The 21,604-nt window shown below is 43.4% G+C and overlaps 1 protein-coding gene across 1 annotated transcript in view; it reads left to right on the top strand.

The window, feature by feature from the left end:
• The window catches only part of MEIS1 (Meis homeobox 1), a 125,045-nt gene that overhangs the window by 69,526 nt on the left and 33,915 nt on the right, over positions 1–21,604 (top strand). The window contains exon 10 of the mRNA XM_009290971.1: positions 2,887–3,032. Coding sequence (XP_009289246.1) covers positions 2,887–3,032 — 146 coding nt within the window. The remainder of the gene's footprint in view (positions 1–2,886; positions 3,033–21,604) is intronic.

Here is a 21,604-nt window from a genome sequence, read left to right as displayed (position 1 = left end):
CCACCTTTTCAGTTCGCCTTCATTTGGCGGCAGGAGAAGTCAACTTCAGGAACAGAGTTGCCGCTGACATTTTACAAATGCGGTTCGTAGCTGCTACCGTGTGGCTGGTCAGTGGTGCTTCAAGTTTGTTTAGTGATCTTTAAAAAGAGGAAAAGGCGTGTGTGTGTGTGCGTGTGTAATCTCTGGAGACCTCACAGAGGTGAGTGTATCAAGTTGCAAAGTAGATGGAAATACTAAAATCCACAATTGACCATTTAGACTTCTCTCTGTGGTTTCAGTCTTCACGGGATCAATTTTCCATTTAAAAAAAGTGGAAGAGGTTAAACAATTCATAAAAGTCTACCGAAGCATTTGCTCTTAGGATAGCCGGGTGCTTTCTTATCCTCTCCCTGCCTTTCACTTTCTCTAACTTGTGTTGGACGGGGCCAGGGTTTATTGTTTTAGGCTTTTCTGAACATGCACCAGTATTTACACTGGATTGAAAGCATTTGCTTCCAATGAAAATCTTGTCTTAGATTACAGCCCAGCAGTGTAATTTCCCTCCCAGATGGGAGTAAAGTAGCAGTATTTGCCTAAAAACAGTAGGAAGAACAAACTGTGCATTAAGCCAAGGCTGTTTTTGGCTTGAGCTAATGATGTAACAGAAACCTTTTATTTGGGATAGGTCACCGCCAGGGATTGAAGGAGGTGATCTGGCTCGCGCTTGAAAGGTTTCTCCATTGTATCTACATAAGTCTTCACTTAAAAAATCCTGTTCCTAATGCTTCTTCTTTCATACAGCAGAAATAAACAGGAAAGGTTCTGGGGAGTGTTATAGGTGGAATGCAGAAAGCTTTTCCTCCCCTAATGGAGGATATAATTCAGGTGCCCTGGAGGCACGCTTTCAGGAATTCTCTTGCCTGAGGTAATGGGAAGCTAAGGCTGCTTGAAGGCCTTGATTATCTATTGATGCACAAAGCTGGAAAAAAAGTCATCTCCCTTGGATTATAGTAGATATTTCCATAAATTATCAATGAGTCCTCCTCCCGTCAGGCACGAGGCGATGCCTGCTAAATTAATCTGAAGGGGGTTTGAAATGAGGAGAGGTTGTATTTTAAAAAAATGGGGGGGGGGGGGGGGGGGGGGGGGGTGGGGGGGGGGGGGGAGGTGGTGAAAGGCAGTGTCATTAGGTTAGAAGCTTTTCATTTTTAATCAATGAATGCAATACTTTTCGATTGCAGGGAGGTGGTGAAAGGCAGTGTCATTAGGTTAGAAGCTTTTCATTTTTAATCAATGAATGCGTAATACTTTTCTTTTCCTTGTTTGCCTCTCGCAGACAGAAAGTGGATTAGCCCGTGGAATTTTAAATGCTGTTGAGTTGTTTCCTTTGCTCATGTTTCTTTTATGAATTATTATTTTATATGGTGAATTGCTTCTCTGTATAAAAGCCCCTTTTTACATACTGGGCTTTCAAAGAATTTGTCGGATATCTGATTTCTTTGTAAAAATCTTGTTTGTTTCTATAACTACCCAAGGTTACCATTTCATTAAAGACACAGGCCAAGTCATAAGGACAATTATAAATTTGCCACGGTCAGTAAGGTACTAAAAATATAACACTAATAACATTTTTTTTTTTTTGGTGTACTTACTGTCACAGGTGTGACCTTCAGGTTACAAAGCTGTCAGCTAGGAAAGTGGAATAATCTGTTTTTTTTTTAAAAAAAAAAATATTTTTAATTTTTATTCCTAATAGAGATAGTTTTGATTCAGCCCAATTCAGATGACTTTCTTGATCATTCTTGCCCAGGCGTGTAAAAAAATCTTGCCTAATAACATCACAACTCCATGTTGCTACAAATACAGTGTCCTCGGAAGCCGGGATATACTGCTCAATCCACATGCAGAGAAAGCAAAGGCTGATTTGCTATGTGGACTTGTTTATAAACTGCTTTCAGGGTTTGAAACAAAAATTGCATGCAAACTGTCTGGGCGCTGCAACTTTTGTTTTCCTTTGACTGGTAGCCTGTCAAGCCCAGACCCAAGTTGGCTGCTATGCAGTTACGTCCTCCCGTAGATATGTTGCTAATGTGATGAGAACTGCCTGAGACCTTATCTGCATTAAGGAAATTCATTCTGGATCAGTTGTTGTTTAACGGGAGCAGACACCTATTACGGATATGGCACACTGGCACAAAGCAGGGTGTTAATTCCTACGGTGTATGTCAAATTGGTACCTACTTACCGCAGTATGAATTTCTTTAGGCTGGGGCTGGGAAGAGGGGAGGCCAGTTAGCTACCCATCTCCCATCAAAAAGTCAGGGGAAGCTGAACATCTGTAAAAGACTTAACATAAGCAATGCCCCAATCCTCTGGTTATTTCTGAATTTGGGGAGACAATATGATGTTGCGAGAGAGCTGCATTCACCCTGCTTTTCGCATCCCAGAGTGGGACGGGGCACCCAGCTTCACACACGTCATGGGGATGGGACACCATCGATACTTTCCTAATTGCCACCTCAGCCAAAGTAGCTGGTTGGGATGAATTTTTGGAAAGTGACCTAGTGTGAAGAAAAGCCACCGCTTCCACCTTTGCAAGCTGGATGCTTGCAAAAAAAAATTTTTTTTTCTTTTTTTAAAGCACTTTTTGTTTTGGGTTACAGTGCTGAATCCAGTGGCAGAAATAGTTGCACTGTCCTTCAGGATAAACCAGAACGGGGCCGACACAGTCCTGAGACCCTCCCTCTCCCCATGTCTCTTCCCCCCAACCCCTCAACCCCTGATGAATTACGGTGTTAAAGAATTTATACCTCATTTAAATATTCATGCAGTTTATACCCAAAGCCAGGCTTCGGCTGAAGTATATAAAGGTAGCATAAGTCAAAATTTGATTCACTATATTTACAGGTGACGGCTTGGACAACAGTGTAGCTTCCCCCAGCACAGGTGATGATGATGATCCAGATAAGGACAAAAAGCGACATAAAAAGCGTGGCATCTTTCCCAAAGTAGCCACAAATATCATGAGGGCATGGCTGTTCCAGCATCTAACAGTAAGTGAACTCTAGATCACATATGCAAAATAAAACATGGAAAATGTCATAGTTGTAGTAGTCGTAGAAAGCAAAAAATACGTATGATGTTACTGACAGGCAGCTCAGGGAACTTTTCCAAGCAGAGTTGTTGTTGTTGCCTCATTTGCTAGATGCCAGGGGAAGAGCACGGAGCGTATGTTTTTATGGTTTTGGGGGTTTTTGTGTGTGTTGTTCTTGGATTTTTTGTTTTTGGTTCGAGTCGCAGTTGTTAACAGGACGTCACTGCAAAGTGTGACTAAGCTTATACTAATAACCTCGGAGACCTGTCCTGCCCCGCTGCTCGCACAGCTGCAGCTCCCCTTAGCTGACATGGGAATCGCTGCTTCGGAGCAGAGAGCAGCGTTCAGCCCCTGGTTCTGTGCTCCAGAGAATGGCAGAATATAATTGGGGAGATTAAAAACAAAGCAAAAAGCAAACAAAGACCTTATTCAGGTGTTTGTCACAGATCATCAGAAGCTTCATGATGAAAGGTCTGAATGTATCTGGTTTAATAGCAAAGTATAATTTTTTTCTTTGAGACGTTCTCATTCCCAGAGTGTAAGTTACCCCTGTATTTAACGTTATAAAGGGGTGCGGGGGATGCCCAGCTATTTCTGTTGCCACAGCTACCTGTATTCTTTTTATTCCTGGGATTAGAAATCAAAGCTCTGGACAGGTGTGTGGGGTTAAGCTGGATGCTGGAGCCTCTTTCAAGGCTTTATATTGTGTACCACACCTTCTAACATTAGCATTTAGAGAAGTGTTTCTAATGCCATTCTCCTTTTTCATCAAATTGTGGTGATCTGTCACTGTGTTTTCATCCACTGTGGGGATGTGGGCCTTCGGCCCCAGGTTTTCTGTCTGAGCTTTTCTGTGCTAGGAGGATAAGGGCCAGGCGAGGGGTGCCGGGGGTCTGCAGGTGGTAGTGAAGAATGGCTCTCGCCTCTAATCCCAGCGGTTGACTCTCTCCCCTGCCTGTAGTTAGGGTCAGGATGAAACCAGAAGCCGGCCAGCTTGCCCAGCCCCAGTGGGAGCCCTGCCAAGGGTATACTCGTAAACTGGAGGAAGCGCTCACGCACATCGCCCCTCCGTCCCCTGCTGAGCCAAGAAACCAGATATCTGCTGTGACTCTTGTCAGCACGGGGATCAGGCGGGGAATCCTGTCCCGCGCGGTCCTGGGTTGCTATGAATGAACCTTCGTGCTGGAGCACGACTCCCCTGAGGCCGGAGAGAGCCTCGGATATCTCCAAGCTAATCTCTCTCTCTGGCAGACTCTACGTCAGCCGTGCCCCAGCTTTGCTAGCTCCTTAGCCCTGTCCCTGGTGCGTTCAGCGCATTGCTTCCAAAGGCTGAGGTCCCTTTTGGTTTTGGTGGCTCCCCAGTTCTAGGTCCTCACCCAAGATGAGCTGACACCTGGTGTCTCTCTGCAGGTAGATATGAGGTTAAGGACATCTGCCTCCAAAACAGTCCAGGGATGCTGTGCCGGCAGCGATGCTCACACCAGCCTGATGCAGGTGGTTTAGGTTCTGGTTTAAGGAGATGCCCTGGAAGCTCTGCAGTCAGGACAAGGCACGCCAGGGGACACTGAGCAACTGCATGTCAGTCCCCGTAATTCCCAGCTGAGGAATTACGAATTAAGTAGTATATATTACTACTAGTATTTTCCTGGAAGTAGCCTGTTGCTGTGTTTGTGCTAGTAAATTAAACATCACCCAGGCCTGGGCACAGGAACGTGACGGTCTATCCTGTTAAACTGCTTGAACAATCTCCAGCACGCTCTTAGCCTGGGCCAGCTACCACCCTCCAAACCCATTCCTGGGAACATGGCAGAAGACAGGTGACTCCCAAAAGACCTTGTGGCAGAAGCCACCCTGTGTTGAGCATTTAGCTACGTGGACTTGACCTGACCCTGCAGCTGGCTTCATGCACAGTCTCAGGACCAGAGGATGGACCCTGTCACTGTTTTGTCCAGATTAGGTGTAGGGTGCAAGTGGCTTTTTGCTCTTCCGCTGTGCGGTAACGGGGTGCAAAAAAGAAGATGAGAGTGCCCGCAGAGCTTGCTGCAGTGCTGGTAGCTGCCCCTGGGAGACATCATCTGGACATCTGCTTGTAAGGTGGCCTCTTCTTCTGGAAGGCTCAAATACAGAAAGAAACCCCCCCAGGACCTATGCAGTGAAGCTGCTGCATTTTCTATCTTGCAGCACTGAGCTAAAGCTTGCTTTAAAAATCCACCATCCCCTGTGCAGAACCAGCCCAGCCAGATGAAGCATGCAGATTTATTGCAGGGCAGCTTTCTCTTCTTCTGGCAGCATCATGGTAGCTCCAGGCTCATCTGATCAGTTCAGTAAAGCAGAATTGGTTTACCCAGTCCAACCTTCTCCAGCTAGGACCTTGAGACGGGCCTTTCAAATCGACTGTAGGTGGGGTCGTGGACAGTTTCCCCAAATTAAAACATGTCTGGACAACATTGTAGGCTCTTCCAAGCTGAGAGTGTCCTTGCTGGAGTGAGAAGGCACCAGAGAACTCCTGATTTAGAAGAGCAGTGGGTCTTGTGTGTGGAGGAGGATGTCCTCCAGGCAAACATGTTGATAACATGGGAAGAGTCAACACTACAGTTAGTGCTTAGAGCAATAGAACATGTTTACAAGCTGCTTGGGGTGCTGTCCTCTCTGCAAAAAAAACCCAGGCCCAAATCATGGCTGCAATCAGAATTGAGGAGTAGGGGGGTGAGAGACTGAAGGAATTAAGACTCCAGTTCATTTCTGAGGGTGTCTGGGCCTCATGACTGCTCTTATAACCCTGCGCACCGGCATGACAGTGTCCCCAGCTGGGCTCCTCTCTGCGGGAGGGAGGTCATCCAGAGGAGTGGTCAGCTGAGGAAACTAGAGATCCCCGCATCATTTATTTATTTATTTATTTATTTATTTATTTATTATTAGTGAATTTGGTCTTCCCTAGGGGCGGACACGAGGTCCTCCCTAAAGCGGGAGGTGAGGAGAGATAGGGAGGTGGTTCTGTTCAGGCAGGGGACATGTCAGGGCAGGCGATACCTCCCTTTTGCCCCCAGTGCTTAACCTGTCTTCGCTTTCCCATCTGGAAAAGGGCAGGGAAGAAACGAGCAGCAGTTAAGCACAAAATCCAGCATCCCCTTGACCACTGCTGCTTCCTAATTGGGGTGTTAGTTGGGAGCCCTCCTTTTCAAAGGCAGTATTTTTTTTACCTCACAATTGTAATATTAATACACATTAATGGCATGGAATTAAACAAAATAGACAGTAATTGCTGTGTTTGTCATACGAATGATTAAGGGTTGGAAAGATTTAAAATAAATGTTGGACTAACACGATCTTTTAAAAGTGTATAGGCTGGTTTAATTCCTTCTATGCAGTTATTCCATCTCCAAGGTATTAAGTCTTCCTCTGTGTACTGACTTAATTTCCTAAGGTTTGTCCCTTAGTTCTCGTTTCCCGCTTAGAAGGAAATTCTTTTTCTCTTCATTGAAGAAAAAAAATCAAATGCAAGGCCATAGCCTCTCCGGCTGTTGAAGTGTTTGGGCAATAGTTCCCACTCAGTGTCACGCTGCAGCCCCCCCCCTTGTTTTGACGGATGTGCAGAACTGAGTTGACGTATGCCCAAAGGGTAGGCAAGCGCTGTCCTCTGCGGATGCAGGCAGTATGCTCTGAAACACTTCGGGGGATAAATTCATCCAAATTGCCCTTTTTTTTTCCTTCCCCTTGGAAGAATAATAACAAAAAAAAAATCAGCTAAAACAATAGCAAAAGTAGTGATCAGACTTGCATTTAGGACTTTGCGGGATTTATTTTTAACCATTTGCTATTCTGACTTAATTTTGATTAAATGTCTGGGTTGGAAGAGCTGCCCGGGTTGGCCGTTAGTTGGGCAAAACATAGCTGTGGAGCTTGTTGAAATTTTTGGTGGTAGATTATGACACCAGCCTGTAAATTTTGAGGTTTGTGAAATCTATTTTTAGGATTTTGCTATAAATTTGAAGTGGAAGGAACAGCCTGTTACTATTTGGATAAAAAGAAAAAAAAAAAAAAAGCTACTGATAGTTTGGTGAAGAGGTGAGGACATCCCCAAACTGTAAAAGTTGAGTCAAAAATGAGGGGAGGCATCGGATGAACATCAAAGGCCATGGCAGGGTCTCACGGAGGGACTGGGGCAAACTGGTCCTGTGCTGGAGCTCGGCTCCAGAAAGTTGCCCTAAGGATAATTTCAGGGTGTGCTGCAGCCCGGCAACATTTTACAGGCCCTCTTCTTTTTTTTTTTCTTTTCTTTTCTTTTATTATTTCTTGGATCGCTTAACGTTCAGGGATCATATCTCACCACCATTTTTCAAGCAGATCTCACTGTAATGTATAGCCCTCAGCAGGGATTGTGAAATAAGGGAAAAGCTTGGAGGAAGGGAAGGGGAAGAAAAAATAATCTTGCCTACAACCAGATCTGTGTAAATTTAATTGTGGCAACAGGATTAGTTTTTCCTTCAACCCATACTATGCTTTTGTCCCAGCAATGGTACTTTTTTGTTCAAAACTAGAAGAAGGGAGTTTGGGGGGTGTCTTTTCAAGTGTTTTGTTCGCTCATTGTGAATTCTCTGCATCTTTTAAATCCAGCTTAATTTAAAATGTTGAGATTCAAACCTCATTTTGGGGATTATATGTTGTAATTGGTTTGTTATATGATGAGTATTTGATGATCTTCACGTTCATCATCTAATCAGGCAAAAAAAGCCATAAAATTATAATCCCAAAAGATGTTTAATAACAATTTAAACTATTGAAGGCTTTATTTAAGCACATTAGGGGATTATAAACTACTTTTTTTTTAATGGTGCCAAGAGGTAGATTCAAGGACTTCAAACACCTTTTAAAAAACAAATTGCCATGATTTAAAAAAATGAATGGGCCAATGATTTCTTTCATGTAAATCCCATAATTTAATCATTATTTTTAACTGCTTTTAAAACAACTTCCTTAAGAGGTTAAATCTTACTGAAATGGGAGACTGAGCAGAAAGTAAAAGACGTAGCTGAAACACGTTAACTTTGCAGTAAAAGTGAGAGGTTTTTTTTCCATTATGTATCTTGATTTTGAAGCTTTATTGATCACCTGATGCCATTCTGTTAAACAAGAAAACTTGTAATAAGCAATACGCAATCTATTTAGCAAAGCTGTTATTTGTATAAAAGAATTTTTTGTAGGCAGGTATTTGAAGGAAGCACTTTATGTCCTCATCTAGCTGAGAAAAATAATCCCCATTGCTTCAAGGATGTTAGTCTAATAGAAAAATACTATTACACTGCTTAATTCTGTAAGATTTGTTTATGTATGAATATTTTACAGGCTAGCAACTTTTTAAGGTTAAAGCAAGTGGATTTCAAGTCTTCTCTCATCCCTCCATGGTTATGAGATATTGCCTTGGGAGGAGTGTGGGGTTAATTTGGCTCTCTGCCCCTACTTCCGTGCGGGATGCTTGTCTGGTTTTGGAAAGGGGTATAGCGAGAGGGCAGATGGGTACGAAACTGAGCTGCTGAAAACATAAAAAGGGGAAATAATTGGCTAAAACCAGCGAGGATTTTCTTTGCTGTCCTCTCAAGAGGGTTTGAAAGCATTAAACCAAAACAACCCCCCCGAAAGTACAACTTACAATGACTCTCCATCCTGCACCAACTGATTCTTGCTCTGCAAAATGCCAGAGGGCTTCTGGAGCTCATCTGCGTAACAGGGGTCATATTTCCATATATTGGACTCAGAAAGGGGGGGTGGGGGTGGTGTGTGTTCCCCCCCTTTATCCCAAATATGCAAGTCTCCTCTTTCACTTGATTTTATTGTGGGTGAAGCTGTAAAAATCTTTCTTCCACATCTGCAAGTCTTCTTAGTGCCAGCTGTCCCGAATTCCTGGGAAAAGCCAGGCGTTTTTAGCTTGCCTTTGGTCACCCATGCACTGCCATCCCCTCGACTGGGAAGGTGGGAGCCAGGACTCCTCCTGCTCCCGGCAGCGGGAAGACCTGCCGGAGCAGCAAGCAAAAGCATCCATCGCAGGTTGGTGCAAGTAAACCACGATGAGGGTCCTCAGCTCCCTTCTGCTGGTGGAGGTGCTGTGGCAGTCATCTTCAACGGGAGAAAATGGGAAATGTTATTATGGGAGAAGATAATTATTCCGAGGCTCTGTCAGAATTGAATTGAGAGCTCCAGAAAGGACGACAAACAGGATTTAGGTAACTCGGTTTGAATTAACTTCTTAACCCTTCAGCCCTCCCAGAGTTTGATGGAGGACACTGACTGTCAAAACCTTCAGCATTTTCTTTAATCTTCCTCAAATTTGTTGTTTTGACCTGCTCTCCAGCCTCTAAGGGTTGGTCCATTTTCTAGCATGGGTGAATTTTGCCATTTTTAAAGAGAACTGTTGTTTTTTGGGAGGATACCCTTGGCAATGCTGCCATTGCTCCAGTTTCATGATGTCTTGGAAAGCGCGTGTCTCATGTACTGAGATCTCATGCTGTCCTATAGGTTATTTAAGTTGCCAGCTCTGGGCTGTGCTACAAACCTTTGGTTTTAGACCAGAAAGGAAAAATACGGGGCACTTTAGTCAATTGGTTCAAGGAAACTGGATTCCTTATGTAGGCTATTCTCATGTTCTGAAGATTGGTGTAGTTGCAACATCTGGTTTTTCAGATCTATGATTCAGTCTCATTGCTGATGAAGACAACCATCGTGTTGTCTTAAACTATATGGTACAAAGCATCTCATCCCAAGCTCCTCACGGGTCTCAGGAGTAACAGTGGTCCAGGGAAGTATTTTGGTTGAAATTGGAAGGTAGCCAACAGTCTGGGCTAGATTTTAGAGACAGAGTGTCTATTCCTAAAGGGCTATCTTATCTTTTTCCCAGTTTCCCCCAGTTTCCACCTTGGAGGCACTGTTGTACCAATGTGGAAGCCACCAGTACATTAAAGAATTTGAATTATTTGGAAGCTGCTGAAACGCATTAGTATTTACACACCAGAAGAATTTCACATCTGAGTAGAAGCGAGGGAATACTGAAAAGTTGAAACATGATAAACATTAATTCAGATGTTAAATTACACTTGCTCTGGTTGTACTAGAACTCCTTTTGTTTGCATAAATATTCTGGGAAATGAGTTTACCAGCAAGAATGTTTGCAGTAATAAGAATTTTTAAGTCAACAGTAAATGCTTTGCTTTCTTCTCCACCCTCTCCTTTCTTTTTATATCTGCAGCTGTGATATTTTGCGTGTGCAGCTTCATTTTTGAAATTAGCCTCCTCCCGTCAAGGCACAGAAATGTGTTACGTGACGTACTGTCTTTCTGCAGTCAAAGCAGACGTACGAAATTCAAGTATCACATTTTGAAGGGGGAGAGGGGGAGGGAGAAAGTCTGACCACCAATTTGTAAATCTGGAAGTATCCACGGAAATATTTTGGCAAATAATTTGCAATACAAAGTACACCAAAGGCAACAACAGTATCTTGGCAAGCAGTTGGTGAGCAGGAAATGAGGATAAATTAATGGGCTCAGTTGTTCGTTATTATTTGTTTGTTTAGCTTGTCCACTAACACAGTTGCTACAAAAGAGCCTATGTTGATTCTCAGATATGCTTATGTATGTAAGTGCCAGCGTTAATTTTTTATTGGCAATCTTCTAACTCTTGAAGAAGTTTCACAGCGCACCAGTGTAAGCTAGGGAGTGACTTAATCAGATCAGGTAAAGTGCCAAAATATGAGGCACCAAACTGTTTGGGCGCATATCTGATGAGATGTGTTAATCTGCGGTGTAAGATAAGCTGCCTTTCAAATAGGGTCACATTTGGAAGTGGTACATCAAGTTGTGTAAGATGCATTCCCTTCTTCTGGCATAGAGTATCCTACATCTGTTTGCATGAACTTAACCCTTGTCTGAATGAACCGAAAGAGTGATAATTGCTGTGAATATAGTCTGTGTGTTGCTCCAGGACAGGCATGAGAAGTGAGTTGGTTTTTTACCCCTTTTAAAAGTTTTGTTTCCCTTTTCCTGCTTTTACCTTCAGCTAAACAGAATCTGCACTTACGCTTACACATTTTTTCTCATTGCATATATTCAAGGAGCCCTAATTCCTAATATTAACTGGTTATGTTTACTGTCTGCCCATCTAAATTACCCCCAGAAAACTTTTCTAGTGGAAGGGAATTTTTTTTGTTGATGGAAAGTTAAAAATTTTCATGGACAATGCCATCCTTTCCCCCAAAATGCTCAGCTGAACATCCATTTTTCAATATATGAACAAACATATTGATCAGACTCACCTTTGCACTTCCAGCTCCTCACCCTGTAAGCTACAGCAATGCTAAATATATGTGTAGAGAGGAGGTAAGTAGGCAGAAAAGAGTTTAAGTTAATATGTAGTTATCTAATTTACCTCGCCTTTTGCATCATTGCCTGATTTAGACCCATAGTATTTAGTAGAGTACTCGTTTCACTTCAGCGGTGGGCCATCATTTTAATAAGGCAAGGTCTGGGAGACTTACCACTGCATCTTCTGCTTTATGAACCAGAAACTTCTGCCCAGAAAATTCTCAGATTTTAGGTATAGCATGAATATGCCTTTCTTGGCTACTGGTTGACCTTTTCTGATCCAACCTGTACAGCGTAAGACATTTTGGAAATATGTTTTAGAAAAACCAAACCACAAAACCCCCTTATTTCCACTATGATGCTCTGTACTAGTGATGCAAAAAGGGGGGTAGTCACATTAGTGACACTAAAGTGTCACTTGAGTCACACTAATAAAACCAAGGGTGCATTCAAGATAAAAATACGTTTTTCAAGGACTTTCTTTGAACTGAGAGGGGAAAGGGTAGGACTCTGCCTTAGGTGGCTTGCTCTGTTCGTTACCTAAAGTCAACTTTGAAGTGAAACTCTTCTTCCTAGACAACCTGTATTCATGTCAGCCAGAGCTTTTGGGGTCCCTACGTGATATTTTTGGGAAGGTAAATGCCATATTAGATGAATCTGGCTAATTAATAGATTCGTTGGCAGAACTCTGCGTATTTGCTGGGAACTTTGTGCTGATCCGGGAGTTGTACTGTGCTTGCGTGGGAATGGCAAAGAGGATAAACCCTTGATTTTGTTGTCGAAATGCAAGTGTGGGTCCGTCAGTGCAGCAGGTTGTAAACCCTGGAGGGTCGTAAGCTGCAGTTGGGGGCAAAATAATTCTGAAGCTGATAATAACCAGAATCTTAGGATTCTTATGAACAAAATGCAATTTTAGTAATGTTTTCATAAACAGCGGTAATGGCAGCGTTTTAGTAAACAGTGGCATTAGTTGCATCAAAATTGCACCACATTGGCTTTTAAATTACTCCACCTGTCTGTATGAATAAGATTTTCAATGTCGAGGCACACAGACAGCTGCTGCTAATGTTTTTTTTTCTTCTCCCTGTGCAGATAATGCTGGCAAATCTACAGCCATCAAGGCCTGGTTTCTGATGTAAAACGGTACCTGACCTACTGGCTCTGGTGCTACAAAAGGAACAGCTTTAATTACTAATGGCTGTGTTTTAGTTTTGTACTTGTTGATGTAAAAAATGTCATCTTAGAGCGGCGTAACCTCTGGTTCACTTCCACTGGCGATGGTACACTGGCTGCAATTATTTTCAAAATAATTTGTGTTCTTTGGTGGCAGCTTGGAATCCTGCCTCGTTAGCACTCAGATAATTAGCAGGGGTCTGGCCCTCCACATCCCTCTGCCCCCGAGTCCCACTGGCTCCCCCGCACCTCGGTGGGCTGTACCTGGGTGAAATAGGAATTGCACTTAGAAATCCCACTCGATTTATTTGTAGGACTGTCCCTCCCTCATATTAGGCGGGTGTAATACCAAGGAATTCGTGGCCCAAGTTCTGCCCTGGGCTGTTCCCCGTTAAACCCCCTGGAAGCTGGAGGGGTTGCATGGAGGCAAAGTCGGGGCACGCTGGTGGTAGGTGCCTCGTCTCGCCGGTTATTAACTAAAGAATGCCGTGTTGGCTAATAAGGCTGATGCGCTGCCTGATGCCATTTCACAGAGGTTGAGTTTGGTCAGGATGATCCGGTTACCAGCCTCGCACCAGGCTTTAAAAGGGTTAAAGGCGATAATGGTACCGTTAAAAATCCAGCTTGCCAATGAGCTATTTTGTGCGAATGGTATAAATATAAGATACACTTGTCTGGCTCATTTGCAAGCATTCTTTTTGACTTCTTTCGCACAACTGGTGTTTTTGTGTTTAATTTAACAAGAAATGAGTAGTAAATGAAAGCTGCTGCCTGAAATCCCACTGTGAGCGTGTTTTGCACTTGGCTCCCCAGTGAAAAGGCAATTTGTGAAATTATGTGATAGAGTAATTAGATGAAGCCAGGGCTTCTGATTGTTGCCATGCTTATGTGGTAAAGGTTTGCTGGAGGAAAAAAAAACACCATGGATTATTACCCTGGCAAGTTGGCTCAAAGCTTCTTCATTTATTTGTAAACAGAATATTTAGTGACCGCATAGGAAGTAGCTGTAATCACCAGCTCGTAAAGAAACCACAGCAGAGCTTTTGGATTTTTACAGAGTGCTCATGTAAAATTTAAGCTGGGAGGCAGAATCCCTGTTAATGTAATTAGGATCTAATTTACCACCCTTTGCACACAGATGTAATAATGTCTAGATATTTATTCTATCTTTAAGCACATTACATATACCTCAGTGCAGCAGTTACTGAACAGAAACAGGTGTGAGCACTTTCCGGATTCATTTTTACACTGTAAACACACAGCGATTTAAGGGGAAATATTTACCAAAAAAAATGAGGAGAAAGAATGTCTGCAAATGAGGCAGTAATGGACAGTTGCCCTTTATGTACTGATGGATTTCTCAATGGTTAAGTAAATTAAAGCAAATGCTAGAAAAATCAATAGGCTTGCAGAGTCTTGGTTGTGCCTCATAGACTTCAGGACAGAATGACAGATGTGGTGCATATGACCCATTTAAGTATTAATGCTTGGGAAATTGCCTCTGCGTGCAAGGTTATAGGCCTAGAAATATTGTTATATTAAATTACAGACAATAATTTTTTTAAGTATATATGGAATTTATACGTTTCAGTTTAGTTGTTCTTCGGCGTTACATTTGTCCTGGAAGATTAGTTGCGTAGTTGTTTCTCTGGAACGGTAAATCAGGTTTAAAAATGTTCAAGCAGTGAATTGTCTTTCCGGGGCTGCCGTGGACCGGCAAGTGTGTTGCACGCTATGGGGGTACAGCGAACGTGTTAAATAAGAGCCATGTAGCCAATGTGTTCACTGGCAAATGTAGCATATAAGCGAGTCTAAATTAAATATCATTAAAAGGCGGCTTTCTCAATGTGAGAGGGCTTGCGTGATACATAGAATCGCTGTTAAATCAGGTTATTCTGTATGACTAAACACAAAGTAAATACAGAGTGCGTGGTCGAGATGAGCTAAGTAAGGTAACCACCAAGTCAAATCTTTCTCACCATCTTCTGCATGCGCCGCCATTGGAAGGGGCGACTTTGCATGGGCGGGATGAGTAAAAACTGACCCTGCGCAGAAATTCTCCCAAAATAGAGACGTTGTGATTAATCCATCCAGGCAGACGAGCTCTAGATGAGATAGTGTTTGCCACCTCTGATTTCTGTCATTTCTCGCCGTACTTCCACCAAGGCAGCGGGGAAATAGACCAAGTTAATTGTCTCTTCGTGGCATCTCTGGCAGGAAGACCGTGAAAATAGCTGGGACCCCTGATTTTGGTGTTGGCGTGAAGGCAGAGCAGCGTGTTTGCTGTCAGTGACAGCCCGGCATACCTTGCCAGTTATCCTGACTTCACCCCAGATGCCTGTTTCTGTGAAGGGAGCAGCGGATGCATTTTATATACAACTCCAGTGTTTAATATTAAAGGGAGCTCGAGACTTTCACAATAACATTCCTGTTCCTTGCTGAAGCCCTTGCATGGAAAGTATCATCATATTCCTTTCAAACATTAATTCTCATGTTTTACTGCCATTCGTGTAATATATTTTTCCTTTTCCTTTTTTTTTTTGTTTGTTTGTTTCTTCATCATCTCTGATATTTGAAGTTTGGGTACCACTGTCTCCCTTCTGGCTCCCCCTTTCCTCGCTTTTCTCTTCCTTTTCTCTAAAGCATGAAAACTCGCTGGGAAATAAAACAAAGCATCTCCACAGGGTATAAGGGCTGCACACTGCTACTGGGAGCGCTGGTGAAACGATGACATTGCAGAAGGCCAGATTATTACTTTTGGGCCCGTTGAGGACGTATTTGCGTATTGAGGCTGGATGAGAGCGCCTGGTGCTGAAGGCTGTCAGGCCGGGGCTGAGTGATGACAGACCCTTGTCATTTGCCCGCATCCAGCTTCATTGCTATGGTGACAATATGCGGCGATGAAAGTTGCCGCTGAGGGTCGGACAGCATCCTCCATGGTTGCCGTAGCCGGCAGCATCTTTGCGACAGTGTGTTCGAGCTGCTGATGGCCCTCAGTGTCAGAGCAGCACCAAATCCCTAATGACAGAAACTCCGTGCAGGTTTTCGGGTACACGGGGAAATTGCTCCTGGCGCCATCGCCAGCCTCAGCAACTTCTTGCATCGGTGGCAAAAATTGTCTTTACCTGTTTTAGTCATTTTTATGTGCCTCGTGGTGGATTTCCTTGATTTATTTTGTGTGACACATAAACTAGGATATATTCTGTTTTTACAGCCTGGCGCTTACTTGCGTGGCGGCATGGGATGGCAGTGGTCCTCCTCCCGCCACACGTAAAACAAACATATTAATCAGCGTTTAGGCGATGACTGCTTTCGTTAAATATATGTGCGAGGGGCCACGGTGAACAGGCTCTTTTGTTCCCGGCCAAACCAGGAGGGATCAAAGGTCAGCGGGAACCCAGAAGCCATCAGTCAGGGCGGGTTTTGCTGGATCCCGGGGTTGTCGGCTCCATAGTCACCCCTGGCAACCTGGTGGCCGCCCGCTTGCCTTCCCCACTGCCTGACACAGAAACGGAGCATCCACTCTCCCAGTCACCGTAAAAAGATGCTGACATAAAGTCAGCATTTGAAATACAGCGCGAGCATCGCTGTGCACCTCTTTGTTATTGAAGTCATTTGAGAGCGAGATTAGAAAAAAGATACGTTGGCTTTGTAGCAATCGTTTTGCAGCGTTCATCTTTAGGATGCATTTTAAGGCTGCAAATTCATTTTTGGTTTAGTGGCAAATGGCAACTCAGAAAGAAGCAGCAGCATGCTGCTAAAACATGCTTCTACGCTTTTGAATATAAAAGTTCACTGTTAAAAAAACTTCTGGTATGGCATTTATTTCCTTTGAGCAGATCGATTTATTTTCCCCCCCTCTCTGTGATGTTAAAGTACATTTGGCAGTAATCAGTTTATCCTTATTAGAAGCCGTGGTAAAAGGCATAGTTGCTGAGTCAATTCACTCCGTTTACTTCCCCTATTGAGCCTTAATGTGTCCCAGTCCCCACCCCTTACAGTGAAAACATCATCAATTATAGGGCTGACAGGAGCCTGGGACTCGGTGTAAGTTGCTCCTTGGGGTTATTCATCTTGCACCAAAAAAACTCGCACTCAGCAACATTCATCACTTCCCCCTACCTAAAATGATTGAGTAAACAGTGGGGCGAATTATCAGAGGGGAAAAAAGGGGGGAAAAACGAGTTTGAATATGTCGGAGGCAACTTTGGGCTCATACGGCAGGAGAAATAGAGCCATCAGCTGACATGCAAGCTTCCCACCGCAGTTTAATATTGCCACTGAAGCTGGAGGGAGGCTCAGTTATCCTTCAGCCAGACACCTTACGGTGCTGCTTCTCATGGCCTGACCTGCAAGAGCTTTTCTATTTTGGCACCCGTGCTGGAAAAGCAGCTTCAGCGCTGGAAAAGCAGCTTCAGCGCTGCTGCTGCGGAGGTGAGCTGAGTGCCCGACCCTCTGTCGGCTCTTTATGGTGAAATACATTTCAAATGCTACTCAGTTTGCTCCCACAATACATGTATTTGTTCCAAATGCCCTGAATCCCCTTCAGTGGGAAATATTTCAATGCAGGATCTTCGTTCTTAAATGTGATATGGGAAATCTTTTTCTCTAAAACCTCCAGAAATACAAAAGCACGGAATAAAACATGCTTTGTTACCATCACCTCCCCTCCCAACAAAACAAAGCAAAAAAGCCTAGCCAGCCAAGCGAATCAAAACCTCAAACGTTGGGATTATTTAAATTTTCAAAGTTATCTTGGAAAAAAACAAAAAAGACTTTGCTTCCCTTTGCCCCAAAATATAACGCAGTCACGATAAGGCAGGAGAAATTCCCTTAGCCATACACCTGGCTTGTTTTTACGTGCGGTGCTGCGGTTAGATGGTTGTCTAAATAAACAGAGATTAAGTGGAGGGCTTTATCTCAAAGCTGGCACTGGTTATCACACCGCTTCCTCCCACTCCCTCCCTCCGATTGTGAGTTGTATAAGAAGACTTAGCAAGCATAACTTGCAGCTGATAACCTTTGAATGTTAGTTCAAGGAAGCTGTGCCATAGTAACAACAAAAAAAAAAAAAAAAAAAAAATCATGCAAACTCCATCGCAGCCCATTTGAACGAGTGGTAATTTGACCATAATGCCGATTTAAAAGAAGAAATACTTGGTAAGCTTTTTGTTCCAAGAGCCCTATTTGAATTTGGCCTGATCGATAATTTTAATATTTGAACAGTAGTAAAAGATTCCAGGAATGAACTCGTGTTTGTTCTTCAAATCATATCTCTACTGGGGGTCTTATTTTTAACTTGCTGTAACAAAGGGAAGCTGTAATGTTTCATATGGACAAATTGCTCCAGCCCTGCAGTTGGGGGTTGAATTGATCTTGACGCAGCCCTGGAAGAAGCCACTATTGACATTTGTGTTTGATGGTAAATTTTTTATATATATATATACACACACACACACACACACACACACACGCACACCCCCCCCTTGTGCAGGACATAAAAAGAGGCTGCCAGGTAACAGGCGGCTTATGGCCCTCCGTAAAAGCAAACAAGCAAACTCCTCATGGTTCTGCATGGGTGTGAAATCAAAATACGTCTTTTCTGAGCGTATCTCAGCGTACTGATGGGTGACATGCAACATGCGAAGAGGAGGAGAAAGGTCTTTGGGCTCCTTGCGACATGCCTTCCAAAAAAAAAAAAAAAAACAAGCCACCCCACAACCAGGGAGAGGAAGGAGGGGGAAGGCATCCACGCACTACCGCGAGGCAATGTCATCACAATGTTGGGAAGCCAACTCACAGCGAGCGGGTGAGCGCGGGCATCTCTGCCCTTGTCGTTCGGATTACCGCAGTGCCACGCGCCCAGTTATACAATGCGTAAAGGCGAGGGTTATTTCTAGGACAGATAATTGAACATTAATACTCGTTGACATTGTCGTAGGAATGATATGTCAAGCTGACAGGGCCTATGTGGTTACATCTGCTGATCGGCTGCAGACGAAGGGGATGTTTGGCAGATCAGACCCGGGGCCTCGCCGCCGCCGAGCCAGGGATGATACAGCCATTAATCATGAGCTGCCATCTTGGGCTACCTTCCCTAAAACAGTGGTCAGATCCCTGCTTTTGGGGGTGGAAGGCGTAGTTTGTAAAACTGCATTGATCCCCATACGTGCATGCACACCTCTGCATGCGTAAAGGTGTATATACATCTATGAAACGTATTAAACGAGCATTCTTAATGCCGCGTACGCATGAGTGCTGCCGTCGTCTGAAACAACTGTTTTCAATCTACTAACGTAAAAATAAAAGAAAGTGGAGTAGATGAGAAGTTCTTCAGAAGGACTGAGAGCATGATCAAGTTTGATGAGGTGTTTCCGATTATCTCTATGTTAGGAATTAACTGACATAAAAACGGTAGCAGAATTAGCATCTTTTTTTTTTTTTAACATCTTTTATTTTTTTTAGCATCTTTTTTGTGTGTCTCTTCTTCTGGATGTCAACAGACCCTTCAAGACAGCCTGCTATAGATAAAGTAGTTACACTGAGATCACTCTTGTCCCCTCCCAGCCAAAATCCCACAAACGATGCCTTTCAGTATCATTTTATAACAAGTCTTCGGAGAGCTAATGCCTTTGTCACAGTATTTCTACAGCCAGACTTTCCTGCACAAGTAACTGTTCAGGGGGATGAGAAGCAGACGGAAAACAATTACAGGGGCCTCTGACACCGGAGTCAGTTCTGCTTTCTTAAAATAGGGCTAAACATCATGTTTGTAATGTCTTGCGTATAGTTTGGCTCTGCATAAAATGCGATAAAATAGGGCCCTTGAGAACATCCATTATCACATTTTGGTTAACATCACAGATTTTAAAAATCCCAGTTGTACCGAAGCCATGAAATAAAGCTTTCATCTGTAAAGATCTAGTTTCTCTTTGTTATTAAAATAAATGAAGCCATTAAACAAAATATATGCATATAATAGTCAAGTTCATCATCTCGTATCATCAAAATGATAAATTTGACTTTTTTTTTTTAATTGGAGCAGTCATCTTAGAAACGTTCGTGTATAAAACAAGATCAAATGTGCCTGGTTGCTCTTTCTTACTTTGTAACTTGTTAGTGGTGACATTTTTTTGGTCTTTAGCTACTTTAATTTAGGTCTTTCTAAAAGAAATGTGGAGTTCTGTTCAGAAAGGAGGGGGAAGCAGAAAGGAGGATTTTGAGCTTGGCATTGAAAAAATTAATTGATTATATGTTATTATCCTTGCAAATTATTAATGGCCATCACATCATAAATGTGCTGAAAGCAACATGCCATCTCAACGCTTTTGCTTCCAAATACGTTGATTGTCTTTCTTACGGTAGTATCTGTGGAGGCATCCACATGTGCGTGGGGCTTGATGTATTCAGACCTCGAAGGAGACCAGGCAGGAGAGGACGGAGGGGGTGCTCAGGCTGGGGATGGGGTGGGCACTGGCTTCTTGTAGCTGACTCTCTTCGGGTTTTTGAAGCACCCCTTCCAAAAACCCCTGTCCTGGCCTCATCCATCCATCATCCTGTAGAAGACACCCACCGAGGGTCTCACCTTACAAAGATGAGGACATACCCTTTAGACACCCCAGGCTTTGAGCTGAGTTTGCTGCAGCTAATCACCATATCTAAAGTTACACAGGCACAGACAGGTTTGCCATTTCAGGGCTTGTCCCCCCAGCATCGGCCAAGGCCGAGCCCTGGGAAGTGCCTTGCTCCATGAATATTCCCACTGAAATGCAAAGTTCGGTCCCGCTGACCCTCCGTGAGGGAGGATACAGTTTGGTCTTTAAAGGCTTTTGAAAGCCAGGCAAAATTGGTGGAGAGATGCACCGACTTTGGAGAGGGAGAAGGTTATTTTTTATGGGGGAGCCCTCTCCGTCCAAGCAAGTTGCCAAAAGGGAAGTGTCACATCCTGGAGACCATCCAAGCCTTTTTAATGAGGTTTTTATAAGGACAAGAATCAATACATAGTGAACTTGTGGGCAAATGCATGTTAATTTAGGGTTGAATGTGGAGATTTGGGGGAGAATTGGGATGTGCTTTTCCCCGGCTCTCAGGAGATCTAAATTGCACTTTTTTTGGTGCATGTCCTTGCACATATAAATATCATCCTGGGAACACGTGTCTGTTTTATTCTTAAATTCATTAGCATTATCAGCCAGGTTTCTTTGCTAGGTAGGGTAAATAATTAATCAGAGCAGTTGTTTTCTTTTGGAGACTTCTTAATTCATCTCTCGGAGTTAAATTTTAGCCCAGGCTGGTCAGAAAGTCTGTATTTCTGCACAGGTCCGCACCCTGAAGCCAGTCGAAGGGATTTCACACGCTAAATGGGTGTAGATAAATGAATTCTCTAGTCAGAAAGCAGAATTGCTTAGTCAAGTTTACAGAGTTAAAACTTGGCTGTATTATTCATATATGCGATCTTACTGAACTTGGGCTATTTTAGCAGAAGGGAACTCATTAGAGCTAAGGAACGAAGGAGGTAATTTATGAGGGACTCTCGTTTTAAAGGTAAAAATAATGGAGAGTGAACTTACGGGGACGTAAAAGCTGGGATGAGTAAAACGAGAGCGCCTGAACTAGCTTGCTGGGTGTTGGGAAGTGAAGCCCAGCTCTAGCCCAGGTAAATTGCATTTGAATTTCAACCTCAGATCTCTATGCGCCCCTGTTTGGCAGATGTTGAATTGATAATGCCTGTGTGTTAAAGAATTCTGATTGTTTCTTTTGCCACCTTCGCAGCTTATGAAAATGCAAGTAGACCCGCCTAATGAATATTAATAAGAGTGATGGCTGGATAACATATAAGCCTGTGGCTCTTTGCAGCTCAGATGGGGTTAGTTGGAGGATTGTTGTGGCTGGGAATTTACATGCTTTTTAAGAATAAACTTCCCGAATGCTTTTATATTCTTCTTTAAAAGCTGATGTTTATTAACAGTGGCATGCTCGTGCATGCATGGGTTTTTTCCCCCCCCCGTCC

This window comes from Aptenodytes forsteri, unplaced genomic scaffold (assembly GCF_000699145.1).
Source record: "Aptenodytes forsteri isolate BGI_AS27 unplaced genomic scaffold, ASM69914v1 Scaffold346, whole genome shotgun sequence".
Lineage (NCBI taxonomy): Eukaryota > Metazoa > Chordata > Aves > Sphenisciformes > Spheniscidae > Aptenodytes > Aptenodytes forsteri.
The sequence above is the reverse complement of the archived record's forward strand: the minus strand, read 5'-3'. Positions and strand labels throughout refer to the sequence as shown.